General features: G+C 46.3%; 1 protein-coding gene across 2 annotated transcripts; it reads left to right on the top strand.

Annotated features, from left to right (window-relative positions):
• Nucleotides 1-2,221: 2,221 nt before the first annotated feature.
• On the top strand, nt 2,222-13,832 carry ZYX (zyxin). 2 transcript variants are annotated; one of them, XM_068700026.1, is made up of 9 exons: nt 2,222-2,508; nt 6,088-6,348; nt 9,018-9,208; nt 10,357-10,863; nt 11,215-11,350; nt 11,435-11,604; nt 11,756-11,934; nt 12,199-12,319; nt 12,737-13,832. In XM_068700026.1, exons 2-9 carry the CDS (start codon nt 6,099-6,101, stop codon nt 12,845-12,847), a joined length of 1,665 nt encoding a protein of 554 aa, XP_068556127.1. In that variant the 5' UTR covers nt 2,222-2,508; nt 6,088-6,098; the 3' UTR covers nt 12,848-13,832. The 2 variants fall into 2 exon arrangements, with proteins under 2 accessions (XP_068556127.1, XP_068556133.1); XM_068700032.1 differs by lacking the exon at nt 2,222-2,508 and adding an exon at nt 5,292-5,547.
• The last annotated feature ends 1,056 nt before the right edge of the window (nt 13,833-14,888 follow it).

Here is a 14,888-nt window from a genome sequence, read left to right as displayed (position 1 = left end):
AAAAATGAGAAGGTCAAACATATCCTCTGGCACAGCAAGCTGAGTATACCTGCTGATCCATGTCTATACCCAGGCAGCTAAACTCCTGTTCAGGACTAATATTTTGTTTCAGGTAATGAGATTTACTGCAGCTGTGTACATCTCAAGGCACTAATTTGAATACACAGCAGAAAAAATGTCTACTCTTCCAAGCAAAGAATTGCATGAAGGAATGTTATTAGCATAAGGAGATTTATTTATTTATTTATTTATTTATGGAGAAAGCTACATTTCTGATTACAGAAGCACAAACTTTAAATCAGCTATATGGCAAGCATGAAATCAGATTGAAGTTTCTCTCTATGTATTCTGATGTACTCAGATTTGAGAATTCTGTCTTTCACATCTCCAACCTGCTAAACACTTCTCTGTTTCAGATCTGTTTCCTCATAGTGAGGAGTTAACACAACATGAATAAGCCATCTTGCTTTTCTTTTTCTTATTCCCATTTCACTTTATCTGCCTACATGAGCTTTTAACATCACCGCATTGGTGAGACAATCAAACACAAGCATCTGGATTTATGGGGATGTAACCAGAAACGATGACAGGGTAGAATTTTTTCATATTCCCTCAGCACTTTTTTAATCTCAGTCTGAGACATTCTTTGTTTTCTTTGGAGTTGGGGCTAGCCCAGGGAACAGTGGTAGAGTTCTCTGAGGTCAGGCTGCTTGTTAGGTGTACTGTGATGTTCCAGAATTTGGTTACCGATTCCACAACAAAATCTTTCTAGTTCTGCACTGACATCTTTCCCTGAACAAAAGGGGAAATGATTGTCTGCAATAGAAAAGTAACAGTCTTAGAAGATCCAGCACAGCACAGAGAAACCTTCCTCAAACTACACAATTACTTCATGTATTAACCATGGTAGGTAACAGGGCTGATGACATGCCTACTGAAGTAGCATTCTAACAATATTTTGCACCCATGTAAGAATTATATATCCCGAAGCTTTTAACAGTCATAAGTCAATAGTGAACAGTTGCAGCTATGGAAACAGTGAGATGCTCAGTGCTATACATTGCTATAGGTGATTTTAAAATGGTGTGTAAAAATGAAAAAGCTCACAGAGTGCCATTTTTTTCCAAAAGTATCAGCTAGCTGAATAAAATATGTTACCTCTTTGTGCAAACCCTGCTTATAAAATTAAAGATTTGTTTACACTGGATTTCTTAAGCCATGTCAAATCTCTTTGTACAGTTCTCTAATGTGAGCATAAGTAATGCACAGCCAGAGTACAGCTGGTGTGGCTTGTGGCTTATTCAGCCACCTGTGAGTGAATTACCCATGCTGGAAGGTATCTTTATTAGTAGGTCACTTAGGAACAGACAAACTTCAGATCTTCTGAGCATTACAAAATACTGTAATTCTCCAAGGAATTTGCAACAGTACAGGAATTAACCCCAGTATTAAGGCTGAATTCCAAAGGCAAATTATAATGACTAGGAAAAAAAAAAAAAAAAAAAAAAAAAAAAAGGAATGCTGTCTTCATTCTTCAAGGAATGCTATCCTTCTTTCCCAAGGGGCTTTGAAGCGAGGAGAATTAAAAAAGATTTGGGCATGCTTTGCTGCGCCAAGCCAGGCTCTCCCAAGTATCAAGCAGGACTGAGCTCCCCAGCCAGCACTGTGATGAAAATAAAGCCAATGGCAATAAAGCACAGGCAATCCAACAAAGCAATTCAACTGGCTAGCCTTTGATATAAAAGTTTAGTATTTGCCTTGCAGGCAGTACAAGAAGAACGAGTCCCTTTTCTGTACCGTAGTCACCCGATATCTTGCTTTAATCTCTAGGAGACAAGGAGAGTGCGAGTCAGATGCTCGCGCAGCTGGGTCGGGAGAGGAAGAGCCCAGCGGGGACCCGGCCTCACCAGAGCTGCTGGATTTCTTCCTAACCCCCAGCACAGCGGCTGGAAGCGAGGTCACGGGCAGGGGCAGCTCCGGAGCTGAGCGGGCCTTTGTCAGGCTGGAGGGAAGCGAGCAGGGGCCGCGGGGTGGGCGCCCGAGGGGGCGGGAGGGGAGCGGAGCGGAAAGGGGCACCCGAGCGAGCATTTCTTCTTCGTCATCGCCGACAAAGCAAGCACATAAAGCCCCTTCTCCGTGCACACAAGATGTCAGTGCGGGGCTCCCGCCGCTGCCGAGCAAACCCGCCCCCGTCTCGGTGCGCTCACTCCCCCGTTACCTCATTGCTACATTCCCTAGCGAGTGAGCTCAGCTGTTTGCACAGCCTCTCTCCTTTTATGGTCAAACAACTTTGCCTGGGCGAGGCCTTTTTCGCGAGTTGCTAGGAAGTGTTTGGGCTCAGCAGCTCCCCCACCTTTCATTTCTGCTGCCTTTCCTGCCGGGCGGGCCAAGGAGCCGGTCACGGAGCTGCCGGACCCCGGCTCCTCCAGCAGCGCCCAGCTGCGCACCCTCGGTCCCCGGGGACTCCTCGCCCTGGGCCGGAATTTCCCCTTCCCGCTTCCCCCAGAGGTGAGTCTCATCTCTCGGCTTAACGGGAAGCTTTTGCCAGCAGCCCTGCGCTCAGGAGGAGTGAACCGGCGTCGAGGAAGCGTGTGTGCGACGTGCGTGTCTGGGGGATGCTGGTTTCCTGGCACTCCCCGGGGATTTCGTGGGTGTCTGGGGGGATGCTGATTTCCCCCGCTCCCTCTTGGGCTGGGAGAGTTGCTTGCCTTGTGGAAATTCTCCTGGTGTCTTTAGGACTGATTGGCTCCTTTAGGTCTTGCTCCCCCCCTCCCCAATTTCTATTTATTTATTTATTTATTTTGGGGGGGTGCCTCCTCTGCAGAGGAGCAGCTCAATTCTAAGAGGTTCGTGTGTGTGCGAATCTGGTGAGTTTTCTTCCCTCCTGGTGAAATGGAGTCAGCTGAACACTCCTGTATAACTCCAGGAGTGGGGAAGGGAGAGGGGGGTGTAGCCTGGTTTCAGTCGGGACAAGCCCTCTTTTGTGTGCATATGGAAGAGTGAGACACCTATGGAGTCTTTTTCCAGATGTGTTTAAGAGACGAATTTGGGACTCTTGGCGCATTAAATTTGTTTAATATATGAGCTTCTGTCTCTCAGGGAGTGCCCTGAGAAAGTGAAGATGCAAGTGATTGCAAATTCATAACTTCCTAACGTTTTAAATATGTTTGCATAGCTTTGGGGATTTTTTTTTCCCTCTGCACAGGGAGGAGACAAGCCCAGCATATGTGGAAAAAGCTTGTAGCTCTGAATGCTCCCCTCCCCCATCCTGGTTTTCTTCAGGCTCTACCTTGCAGCTTGCATAACTGATAGGACTTTGCTCAAATCGAGCATTTGTAGTTCAGGGACAGGCTGGGAGAACTAAAAACAACTCTTTTTTTTTTTTTTTTTTTCCTTCTATAGTTCTCTTTCTGATTCCTTCAGTTGGAAGGAAGTTGGCAAACAGGGGAAGTACAGTGTGTCAGACCACAATGCTGGAATAGCTTTTACTGGGCCTCCTGTGTGGCTCAAGCCAAGCTGCTTTCTATCAACATAGGTGGTAAATGACACTCTGCTTTCTCCCTCCCTGTGTTCCTTTTTTTCCACTAACCCAAGAAAGGAGCTGAGCTTTAGAAAGTTCAGTCTTGGGGCCAAAGAACTGGAAGCTGTCTGGGCATGTAACAGGTGGCAGACCCACCATGCAACCCTCTGGAAAGAGACCCTGCTGCTGAGGGAGGTGTTGCTTAGTCTTACACTTTGCTGTCTGCTAGAGAGAAACCATGTATTAGGCAACCAAGTATCCTCACTGCATCCTTTGGGGACATCTTTCTTCACAGTTCCACTTGAGTCATCTAACTGCTGTTAATAGGCAGAAAATCTCTCCCCTCAGGGAACGTAGGAGGAGGAGAAGGATCTAAGATTAGGTTTGCTGGTCTGACACTCCCTCTTCCAATGGCTTTTACAAACAGTGCCAGAGGACTCACATAAGCTTCATGTTCCTGGTAAGGTTTAGATGATATTAACAGCAGTGCAGGGCTGGGCAGTGGACTAAGCAAGGACAGCCTTTCTCAGTCTGATCTGTGCGGGGGTGGACAGATAAATTGAAGTGAGGATGAGCAGGGGCAGCTGCTGGATGTAGTCAGCCCTGAGCGCAAGGGGCCTTAAGTGTGACATAGCATACTGGGAAATGGGCTGCTTTGGGTTCAGGGAGACAGCAGCTGCTGGTAGTGAAGCCAGCACATTTTATGAAGCAATCAGTGTCCCAAGACAATCTCTGTGTTGGCTAACCCCAGTATGGATCATGATTAGAAATGACTGCCACTGTGGCGTTCTGCACATAAGACAGCCAATTCTGGTAGAACGATACTGGGTGGTCCACTATACCATAGCGAAACAGTGGAGCACAAAACATCTAAGTGCCTTCATCAGTGGAAGTCCCTAAAGAAAGGCTAGAAGTCTTTCTTATAGATTTGGTAGCTCTGATATAAGCTGCAGGCTGGATGGAGTTGACTCCCAGCAGTCAGAGGGATCAAGAACAGATTTTATTACTCTTCTTTCTTGACCCTTTCCCATGCAGGATCATATGGGGCATGCTTAGCTCAGCTCTTTGCTGCTCACTGTTGCTGCCTCTTCCTGCTTCTAAAGAGCCTAGAACAATTTGTCAAGGTGCGTGCAACTTGTCAGCCCCAAACAAAGGGGGAAAAATGTGCAGCAACACAGACCTGACATTTTTCTGTGTTGTCACACACTCGTGGCCTGGAAAAACTGTTACAGGTAACTATATCTCGCCATACTGAACTGAACTGTGGGAGCACTTAGGACTGAGCATGCAGGTAGGTCCTACCAGCAGCCGGGGGTGAATTTAAGGGTAGGCAGATGTTCATGGCACCAAGGCTGTCCAAGCAGCTGTTACTGTGAGCTGTGTGAGAGAGGCAGGCAGCGTGGAGGGGCACTGAATTGGACATGCCCATTTGACACGCTTGGTACAGAGCCTCTGTGCTGGCAGAAGAACTGTTGGGCTGGCGTGTTAGGAAGAGGACTATAGGCGTGCCAGGGGTTACAACAAAGTAACTGACTTCGTGGAGATTTCTGGTAAAAATGAGATTTCTGGCCTGCATTGCAGGCCTGAGGGAATCCTGGAAATGTGCCTCTCATCCTGAAACCTGGGGTCCTTGTGCCTGGCAGGGCTACAGTGGCACTGCTTGCTCTTCTGCTGTGGTGCTTACAGTGCAGACTGCAATCCAAGGGGTTGATTTAAAGAGAGATTGACTCTGTCTGACCTCTGAAGAGAGGTGCTGTGTACAGCAGAAGCTGAAGGGGATGGCTCCTGAAAGGCTGGTGATGCCTCTTGGAAGTGCTTCCTGGTGGAGGCGGAACAGGCGGCTGGTGCAGCCAGTGACAGGCAGAGGGAGCTCATGTCGCCGGCTCCGGTGACAGGAAGGAGAGGGAGAAGGCAGAGGCGAGGTTCCAAATAGCAGGGGGTCCTCGCCAGGGGATGTGACACCGGGGACCCCCTCGCTCGACCTGTTGTTCTGGCTGACACAGCTACCTGCATGCGAGGGTCCTGAGGTAAAGTGTGTGGGATGGAAGATTGAGGGGTGTGCCGGGGCTGAGGGGGGCGTTACTGGGGATGCTACAGGCTGAGGTCAGGAGGAAACAGATGACATTATCAGGTAAGTGGGGTGAGGAAATGATCATTCTGGTCTTGGGAGAGCATAATGGGGGGGAGGGGGGGCACCTTCCCTAGGGTGCGGGGGGCTCGCTGTGTGGGGCAGTGACACTTGTTCCGCTCACCAGCTGCTTTCCTTTCCTGAATCGTCATTGTCTCATGCAGCAGAGCTTGGTTTTCCCCATGGCTGTCAGGAACCCTTCTGTGGTCAGTGCTGTGCTGAGCTGAGATAGTGAAGTGTGCTGTCTCATTCGAGCTGTTTGTAGTTTCTGTTCCTCTTTTTTTGCTGTGCTGGTTCTGGAAGTGCTCTGTGTTCTGCTCAGGCTCCTCTGCCAATACGTGAATTCCCGTATCCCTCCATTATGTGTTCATTTTTATTAATTTTGACTCAGGTCCAAGTCTGACTTCATACCAGTATCCTCTCTCTTCTCTCCGGACAGGGACTGAGAAGATGGCCTCGCCAGGTACCCCAGGGACCCGCATGACATCCACAGTCAGTATCAACATTTCTACTCCTTCCTTCTACAACCCACAGAAGAAGTTTGCACCTGTGGTCGCCCCTAAACCCAAGGTGAACCCTTTCAAGGCTGGGGGTGCATCAGAGCCGTCGCTGCCACAGCCTCCCGGAGCTGGCACCCAGCGTGCCCAGATAGGGAGGGTGGGGGAGATCCCATCAGCTTCCTCGTCCATGCTGGCAGAAGGTAGGTGAGGGCTGGCATGGCAGATGTGAATATGTGATACTGAATTCTCAGTGTGAGGTCTGTAATTGGGCTAACCATAGGGAATAGGCTAAAAAACACTACCAATGAATGATACTCTTGCTGTAGGCAATTGCAGGTTTCAGAATGAGACAAAAGGATTGTAAAGTAATCTCAAAGTGTGAGGCATCTCAATAGAAAAGGAGTCAGAAGTCAATTCTGTGTTGCACTGATATTTTAATCAAGCTGCAGGAACACACTGGATTTTTTGTGGTATTCCCTGTGTGCATAATTGTGTAATTGCAGTGATATTCTGGCAAGCACGTCTCAGAGCAAATATGTTGCAAGAAAGTTGACCCTGGTCGTGATGAATCATGCTGGTCTCTTTCTTACTGGTTCATCTCAGCCCAAGTTGTCTCTGATTATAGAGATCCTTCTTGTGGACTCTGCAGTTGCCATCGTTGCTGCAAGAGGTGGGGAGATAGAAATAATTGCGTGAAAAAGGGTGTAAGCTAACAAAAAACAGGAAGTGAGACTTAGTTTTTATGGCTGAGTTTTTTAATTTTTACTTGTGGCTTGGGTTGGGCGTGATTTCCTGTGTAGGGTGACTTCTTGCTTTAGTGTGTGGTTTTCTTTTTTTTTTTTTTTCTTTTTTCCTGTGGTGGTGTGGTTTTGTTTGGTTGGTTTTGTTCTTTCAGTGGTGGTGGTGGTTGGTTGTTTTTGTGTCTTAAGGAACAGAAGGTTCCTGGTTGTGTACCTCCCCTAGTTGGAATTGATCAGCATGGGATCACTGGAAACGTCTGTAGGGACCTGTTGCTCATGCCTGATGATGCGTATTACCCCAATATCCTATTAACTTGCACCTCAGCCAGGACTGATATGTTCAAATAATGTTTACTTCTGTTTGTTGGTTGTTGTTTTTTTTCCTTTAACTGTCTAGCATAGACTGTGTAACATAGTTATTCTAGGTTAGTGCACTAAGTTAGTGGGCAGCTGATAGGAAGTCTAGTCTTGTTCTCAGGGACAAATGATTAAGCCATTTTTTCCATTTCATGAGTCACGATGGCCTTGGTGTGTTGATGCCTCTGTCTCTTAGAATTGCACTGCCTGACTTTGGTGACTTTCTGCTTTCATGCTGTTGGCTGCAATCTTGTGTCTGTCATCCAAGGTCTCATCCTAGATTTTGTTTTTCTGCTATAGTTGTGTGGATTAGGAATGTGCATGTAGGATGTGTCACACTGACACAAATACATTAGTTCAAGTACAAAAGTAGACAAATTAAAACATTAAAAACATTTTTCAATATATAGTACAAGTAGAGGATTGGGTGTTAGTTGGTTCACTTCTCCTCTCCCTGTAAAGCTTATTACTGAGAAACTACCTTGACAGAGATTAGCAGAAGAACCAATTGGCTTAAGCTGCCATGTCACCATCAAGTGAGGGCTACTAGGAATGCTGTACTAGCAAGGTACCTCAAGTGCAGACAGTCAAGTGAAACTCAGTTTTGACTCAGTCATGAAACAAATGCATCTGCTTTGAGCATTCTCTGATGCATATATCATTGATCATTCTCTCCCTTTCTTGTACACTTCCTAAAGAAATGCCAGTATAACATAAAACCATGGCAATTGGCTTATTTGTTTTAAATGACAGGGTGGCCCTGTTAATATGACTGTAGGAATGTTATATTTAATATTGATCATTCTATAAATTCGGTATAGTAACTTTGTAGAAAACTTTTTTGTTTGAGTGAATAATTCATAAAGCAGGCTTTTAGTGAATCATTTTGAAACATTTTGACTGCAGATCAGGGTTTAATTTCTGCAATATTCTTTATCTTTTAAATAAACCAAAAAGCAAGCATATACAAATTTAAATTCAGACTGTAGTTTCTGAGGAAAAAAATACCAGCTCTGTATTACTATTTTTTTTTGCCTTTTTTTATTTCTTTCTTCCCCATAAGCAGAACAAGAAGGCTTGGAAGAGGCGCTACATACCAGTGCAGTTTATGCATTCCACTGGCTAATAAGATTTCAGCTTTCATTTTCTGAAACAGGCAGCATCACATCCCTTAGGTTACAAAGGAGAAGCTCTAATAAAGTCAGTGGACAACAGTTGCATATAAAGATTAGACAACTTGATAACTACTGTTTAAAGTCGTATGTGGAGCAGGAGTCTTTTGGTCTTCCATGCTACTGCTGGTTGGGACTAGCTAGGAGAAGAAGTAGGTATTCATTTTATCCAGAATAAGAAATGTAGAAGTTATGCCTGCTTGTTTTTTAATATTCTTTGCCATGTAGTTGATGAGAGAACATCTTGCACCTATGTACAATGAAGGGGATTCACAATTGATTTGTGTCATAATAGAACAGAGAAAAGCGATGCCTACATACTAGAGACCAAAGAATGAGGAGGAGTGAGAAAGGACATTAAGACATGTTTCTCAGTTATACAATAACTATTTCTAGTGAGTAATTGCAGTAGCTACTGAGGAAATCTTTAGTGATGGCAAATAGTTTGGACAAGGTGAAAGTGATCCTGTGGAGTTCAGCTGTCCTTGATGAGTACTGGGGACCACTTAATGTAATACCTTCAAGACTCCTTGTGAGGTTTGTACAGGCTAAGAGTAAGAAATGAGTGAAACCTGCTTTTATTCTCATTCTTCACTATAGATCTGCCGCTGCCACCTCCTCCCCCACCTGGAGAGGATATGAGTTTCTCCTCAAATTGTGCTTTCCCCCCACCTCCACCACCCTTTGAAGAGCCTTTTCCACCAGCCCCAGAAGAAACTTTTCCTTCTCCTCCTCCTCCTCCTCCTCCAATGTTTGATGAAGGGCCTATTGGCATGGTATCCGCCCCACAGGTGAGTGAGGTCAAGGGAAGTATAATTTCTTGTGATACTCTGAGTTGAAACAGCTTCTCAGTTCTGTCTGAAATCAGCAGCAGGAAGCCTGGAGATGTGGGAAAGTGTTTGCTTAGCACCTCAGTGTCTGCACTGTCCTTTCCTATAAGACACTGGAGTAGGCTGTAGAAGTTCAGCTGATATAAAGACAAAGGATGGGACTACCCCATGCACCTGCATAGGTTAGGGTCAACTGACCAGGGAACAGTTCTGCAAATGAAGGACATTGGGATCCTGGTGGACAGAGTTAAACGTGAGCCAGCATTGCACCCTTGTGGCAATAAAGGCCAACCACATGCTGGACTATATTCGTGAGAGTATAGTCATCAGGGCAAGAGCAGTGGTTTTTTCTCTCTTCAGTGCTGAGGCTGCATCTTGGAGGACTGTTTCCAGTTGGGCCCACCAGTGTAGTAACCACAGAGGAATACTGAACTAGAAGCAGTCCAGTGAAGTGTCACGGCAATCACTGGGGACTGGAGCATGGCTCCTCTTCAGCTGGCAGAGGAGGAGCAAGGCCAAAGGCAGGGATTTAACTGATGTCTGCAGTACTGAAGGAGGGCTGGAGAGAAAACAGATTAATCTTAGGGGCAAGCAAGAGAAGAAGTGACAATGGGACACAAGCTGCAACAAGGGAAATTCCTGTTGGACAGAAGAAAAACCTGTTCCCCACCACTGGTGGCTCGAAACTGGCACAGGTGCCCAGAGAGTCTGGGGAATATGCATCTTTGAGGATGTTCAGAAACCACCTGGTCAAGGCCCTGAGCAAGCTGGTCTAGTTTGGGAGTTAACCCTGTGATTAGCAGGGTATTGGACTGCAGACCTCCAGTTATCTTTTCCCACCTAAGTATTTCTGGCATTCTGATCCCTGGCATTTTCCCACTGCTGGTAGATTTTGGAGACTGTACCCTCTTTGTCCTCACCAACTTGCTATCTGTTCAGGGCAGGAGCAGATCTGTACTACAGTCTCAGGTGCCAAAATCTGGTATTATAGGGGATTCACTCAGTTCTTTGGCTCTGCTCCTTCTTTCCTCATGGATGACAGTATAGGTATGTTGGTCCCTTCCACCTTGTTGATGACTGCCCGTTCTCTCTGCTTCTTCACTTTACAGATGTCCACAGGATCCACAGGTTCTCTGGAGCAACCATCAGCCCCAAAGACCTATGTGGAATTCTCATCTACACCCAGAGATCCTCCTCATTCATTTCCTTCCAAGTTCACTCCAAAGCCAAGTGGAAGCTTTTCTTCCAAACCCCCTGGAGCAGATGTGACCCCTGCTCCAGCCCCGTGGGCAGCTCCACAGCAGCACAAGGAGCCCCTAGCATCAGTCCCTCCACCCCCTCCTCTCCCTCCTGCTCAGCCTACTCCTAAATTCACTCCACCTTCTGTTGCTGGCTCTCCTAAGTTTGGATCCAAACCAGGTGCCACTGTTTCCACGGCTCCTTCAAACTCTACAAGATACCCTACCTCCCTTCAGACTCAGTTCACAGCCCCTTCACCTTCAGGTCCTTCCTCTCGGCCTCAGCCTCCCAGTTTCACCTATGCTCAGCAGCGGGAAAGGCCCCAAGTGCAGGAGAAGCCTGTTCGCACAGAACAACCTGCTGCCGTAAAAGACACGGTAAGGGATAGAGCCGTGGAACTAGTGTCTCTGGGCAAGTGTGGAATCACTGGGAGTGTAGTTGGAGGATGAGGAGGGAGGGTCTGTGCCAGGGCAGGGGGAAGTAGTTATTCATCTGAGAGACAGCAGCCTTTAATACCTTACTGAGAGCTCAAACTAGAAACGGTGCTGGAGGGGGGACAGGACTTCACGTAAAGGTGGAAAGAAGCAAACATAATGGATGGCAGATTGTTCCCTAGAGAGGGATAGAGAAGAGGTGTAAAGGTGAGAGAAGCAGGTTTATTAGGGACAAGGTGGGAGGGGCTTTGTCTATAAGCATCTTTTGGGATTGATAGTTCCCTCTTCCTGCAGCATAGACCCACCAGTGCAGACCCACCTAAGGGAAATTCTTCCCTGACCATGAAGGAAGTAGAAGAGCTGGAGTTGTTGACCCAGAAACTACTGAAGGATATGGAGCACCCACCCCCAGTAGAAGCCACTACTTCTGGTGCGTTCTTTTAGTGGACATCAATGGGACTGAGACTGTGGTGGGTTTTCCTTTCTCCTAATACTCTTCTCCTTCCATTGGCAGAGCTCTGTGGCTTCTGCCGGAAGCCTCTATCACGAACCCAGCCAGCTGTAAGGGCCCTGGACAGCCTTTTCCATGTGGAGTGCTTTACCTGCTTCAAATGTGAGAAGCAGCTGCAGGGGCAGCAGTTCTACAATGTGGATGAGAAGCCCTTCTGTGAGGACTGCTATGCTGTGAGTGACTGGGATGAAAGCTGCTGGAGAGAGCTGAGCTTGCTGTGGCCAGCCTCTCTTCCTTCCTGTTCCATTTCACCTGTCTGTGGTGTAGTCCCCTGGGGATGGGGGATTGGATTAATGTTGTCTTATTTGTTTTCTTTGGGCTTAGGGGACCCTGGAAAAGTGCAGTGTCTGCAAACAGACCATCACCGATCGGATGCTGAAGGCCACTGGTAACTCATACCATCCCCAGTGCTTCACCTGTGTGATGTGCCACACCCCACTCGAGGGGGCTTCCTTTATTGTGGACCAGGCCAACCAGCCTCATTGTGTGGATGACTACCACAGGTATGGAGAAAGCTCATTCATGTGGTGTCTGAAAGCAGATGTTCCCTCACACCTGTGTGATTTTACTGCAGAATGGACTTGGGTTGCCCATGTGATCAGTTGGACATAAAGTTAAAATTGAGTCAACAAAGTACCATGTACCAATTAAGGTCTTTTCCCATTTAAACTTTTTTGTGATTTGTTCCTCTGCTGCTAATACTGATACATGGCAATGAGAAACCTGCAGTGGTCTCACGGTCACCTCTGTACTTGTGTGTGTTACAGGAAGTATGCTCCACGCTGCTCCGTGTGTAGTGAACCTATCATGCCAGAGCCTGGGAAGGATGAGACAGTGCGTGTGGTGGCACTGGAGAAGAATTTCCACATGAAGTGTTACAAGTGCGAGGTAATCCTTGTGGCCCCACTCCTCTCATCTCATTCACATCATCACCAACTAGGTGGCACCTTTGAATTTGCCTATCCTGACCAAACACTGAGCTTGTTTTGAATGACTTGGAAGCATTTTGAATCAAGTTTAGACATTCATAGATAACAGGTTCATGAACAAGGACTGTGCAGGGTTGTAGCCTCTAACACAGCTCTAATATAGCAGCTGTGTATGCTGGGGGAGCATAGAGATAACAGAAGAGTCTATGCTCACACGCTCTTCTTTCAGAATTGTATTTCCGATTATCACCACAGACAGAGCAGTGGGCTGTGAGCCATTATCCTGATCCAAAAGGGCATTTCTTACATCCTTGTCTGCATCCACCCTACTGTTTGCTGTCATTGAGCTATCTCCCTCTTTTTCTTTCCCATTTAGGACTGTGGGAAGCCCTTATCCATTGAGGCAGATGAGAATGGCTGTTTTCCATTGGACGGGCATGTGTTGTGTATGAAGTGTCACACTGTTCGTGCCAAAACAGCACGCTGAGGAGCTTGGAGCAGGCATACCCTGAAGACCCCTGCACTCAATACTCCTCCCTTCCCCACCATTGTCCTACCCTTCTGCCTGACAAGTCAGATTGCTACCAATGGAGACGCTGCCAGCGCAGTTCATTACTCACATAGGATTCACAGCTCGTAAACTTCACTGTGCACACCCACCAAAAAAGGACCTCTTCTCCTATCACCACTTCCTGGCCATAGTGTATTCCAGGCTGGGGGCTATGACTGAGGTGAGTGCAAAATCTGTTTGCTCAGCACTGGAGGAGAAAGACCAGATCTCCACCACCATCTGGTGGAAGTAGCAAAAATGACCTGTGGCAGCAATGGGAAAGGCTGAGCATTCTGCTCCATGAAGCCAGGAACGATTATTTGACATTAAAAGGTGGAAGCCTCCATCTCAGTATGGCTTCTGTCATAGGTTTTCTCTTTCCTGTGCCATCTCTTTATGGTGGCTGGAAAAAACTAACCTACTAGCTTTTATTCTAATGGATTTTATCGGCTAACTGTCCTGTTATCTTTTTTTTTTTTTTTTAGCCAGATTAAACTGGCAATCTTTGGAATTCTACCCTGCTCCTGAGTTTGGAGACTTCTTAATTTTTTTCTCTCTCTAAAGTTATTTTTTTCTCAGCGTGGTTTCTGGGTAGTCAGGGGGGCACCAGAGTAACAAAGCAGTCCAAAGAACACGTGTACAAATAAAGACTGTGACAAGGATGGGCAGCGTATGGTGAGGAGGTCCATCAATGTGTGAATGAGAATTCAGCAGACTGAGGAGCATCTCCCTGTTCCAAGCAGGGGTTCTTTCACTGCTGTCAGTGGAAGCTACAGTGTCATTGCAATATACTGTCTGGCTCTATGTGTTACTGCACTGAGTCTCACTTCCTGGACTAGAAAATGTTATACTAAACAAATCTTTTGAATAACTGTCTAACCACTGTTTGCATCCAATAAAATGGTGACAATTTTTCCATTAAGATGTCTGTGCTGTATTTGGTCAACTACCCATGAGAACTGATGTTTTAGGCGCTACAGAATCTATAGTTGCTGTTCCACCTAGCCTCCAAAGATATTATGAGTCTGAAAATAGCCTTTCTCTCTCCCCATCTTGGTCTTCTTTTCACATTATTTAGTTCTCTACTTCCTGTTCCTGGAGAGTGGTTCTCATTTATAGCAATAGAAAACCATGTTTCAGTACAGCAAGACTGTAGTTTGCTTGGTATGTTGCTGATAGGTGTTACATTTCACTTGCATCAAACTGGGCTGAAGTTGTCAATTTGCTCTGTCTTCACTATTGCTATTTAGAGAAAAAGTGTTTGTGTTTGGTGTTTATGGTTTAAACACGGTACTATTTTGGTCACTGAAGGTGAAACTCTTTGTGGTAAGCATCAATGCTTCTGCACTTCAAAGACATGAAACCAACTCTTGTTCTCTTGCCAAGTTGGGGGTAATGTTTAATAACTCCTTTCAAATTCATCCAGTAAATGCCTGGAAATTTCCTGTAGGGTAAGCAAAGAATAAACAAATTATACATTTGCTTTCTATTTAGTTTCTTACCTGCTTTCGTGGTGGCTTATAGGCATGGTTTCAGAGGAGCTGCTCTTAGCTTTTGTGACTAAAAGCTCTTTTGTAAACACCAAGGAGCACACAGGACTAATGACAGGTGAGAGAGAAGCACCCTAGTGCAGCCCCTTGCAGAGCTGTCACAGGCCTGGAATAAGCCCAAGTACTTAGGACAAACACAGTACAGTGAAGGGGCTCTCCGAATCACCTCACAGATTAAGGGGGAATTACTGCCTCTGAGGAGTATAGTATGGAGGGGAAGTAAATCTGGGAACTGTACAACATATTTCATGAGGTGTTTAGGGGTAAGAAAAGAAAGTGATCAAGGACAAGAAGCAGTGTGGGGAAAAGAGCGTACAAGTGGCTTTCTGCATGTAAATAGCACATGCATTCATCTGGCCATGTCCTCTATGTCCCCAACACAGTCTGTCCCATTTTCTTAATAAACTCATTTTACAGTTATTTTCCTG

Source organism: Anas acuta, chromosome 1 (genome assembly GCF_963932015.1).
Source record: "Anas acuta chromosome 1, bAnaAcu1.1, whole genome shotgun sequence".
In the NCBI taxonomy this organism is placed as follows: Eukaryota; Metazoa; Chordata; class Aves; order Anseriformes; family Anatidae; genus Anas; species Anas acuta.
The sequence above is the reverse complement of the archived record's forward strand: the minus strand, read 5'-3'. Positions and strand labels throughout refer to the sequence as shown.

Bases quoted from the DNA above. Each gene is read 5' to 3' on its own strand.
- ZYX (XM_068700026.1), top strand. From the start codon at position 6,099: ATGGCCTCGCCAGGTACCCCAGGGACCCGCATGACATCCACAGTCAGT. The intron at 11,351-11,434 runs GTGCGTTCTTTT...TTCCATTGGCAG, and splicing joins AGTAGAAGCCACTACTTCTG to AGCTCTGTGGCTTCTGCCGG. The intron at 12,320-12,736 runs GTAATCCTTGTG...TTTCCCATTTAG, and splicing joins TGAAGTGTTACAAGTGCGAG to GACTGTGGGAAGCCCTTATC.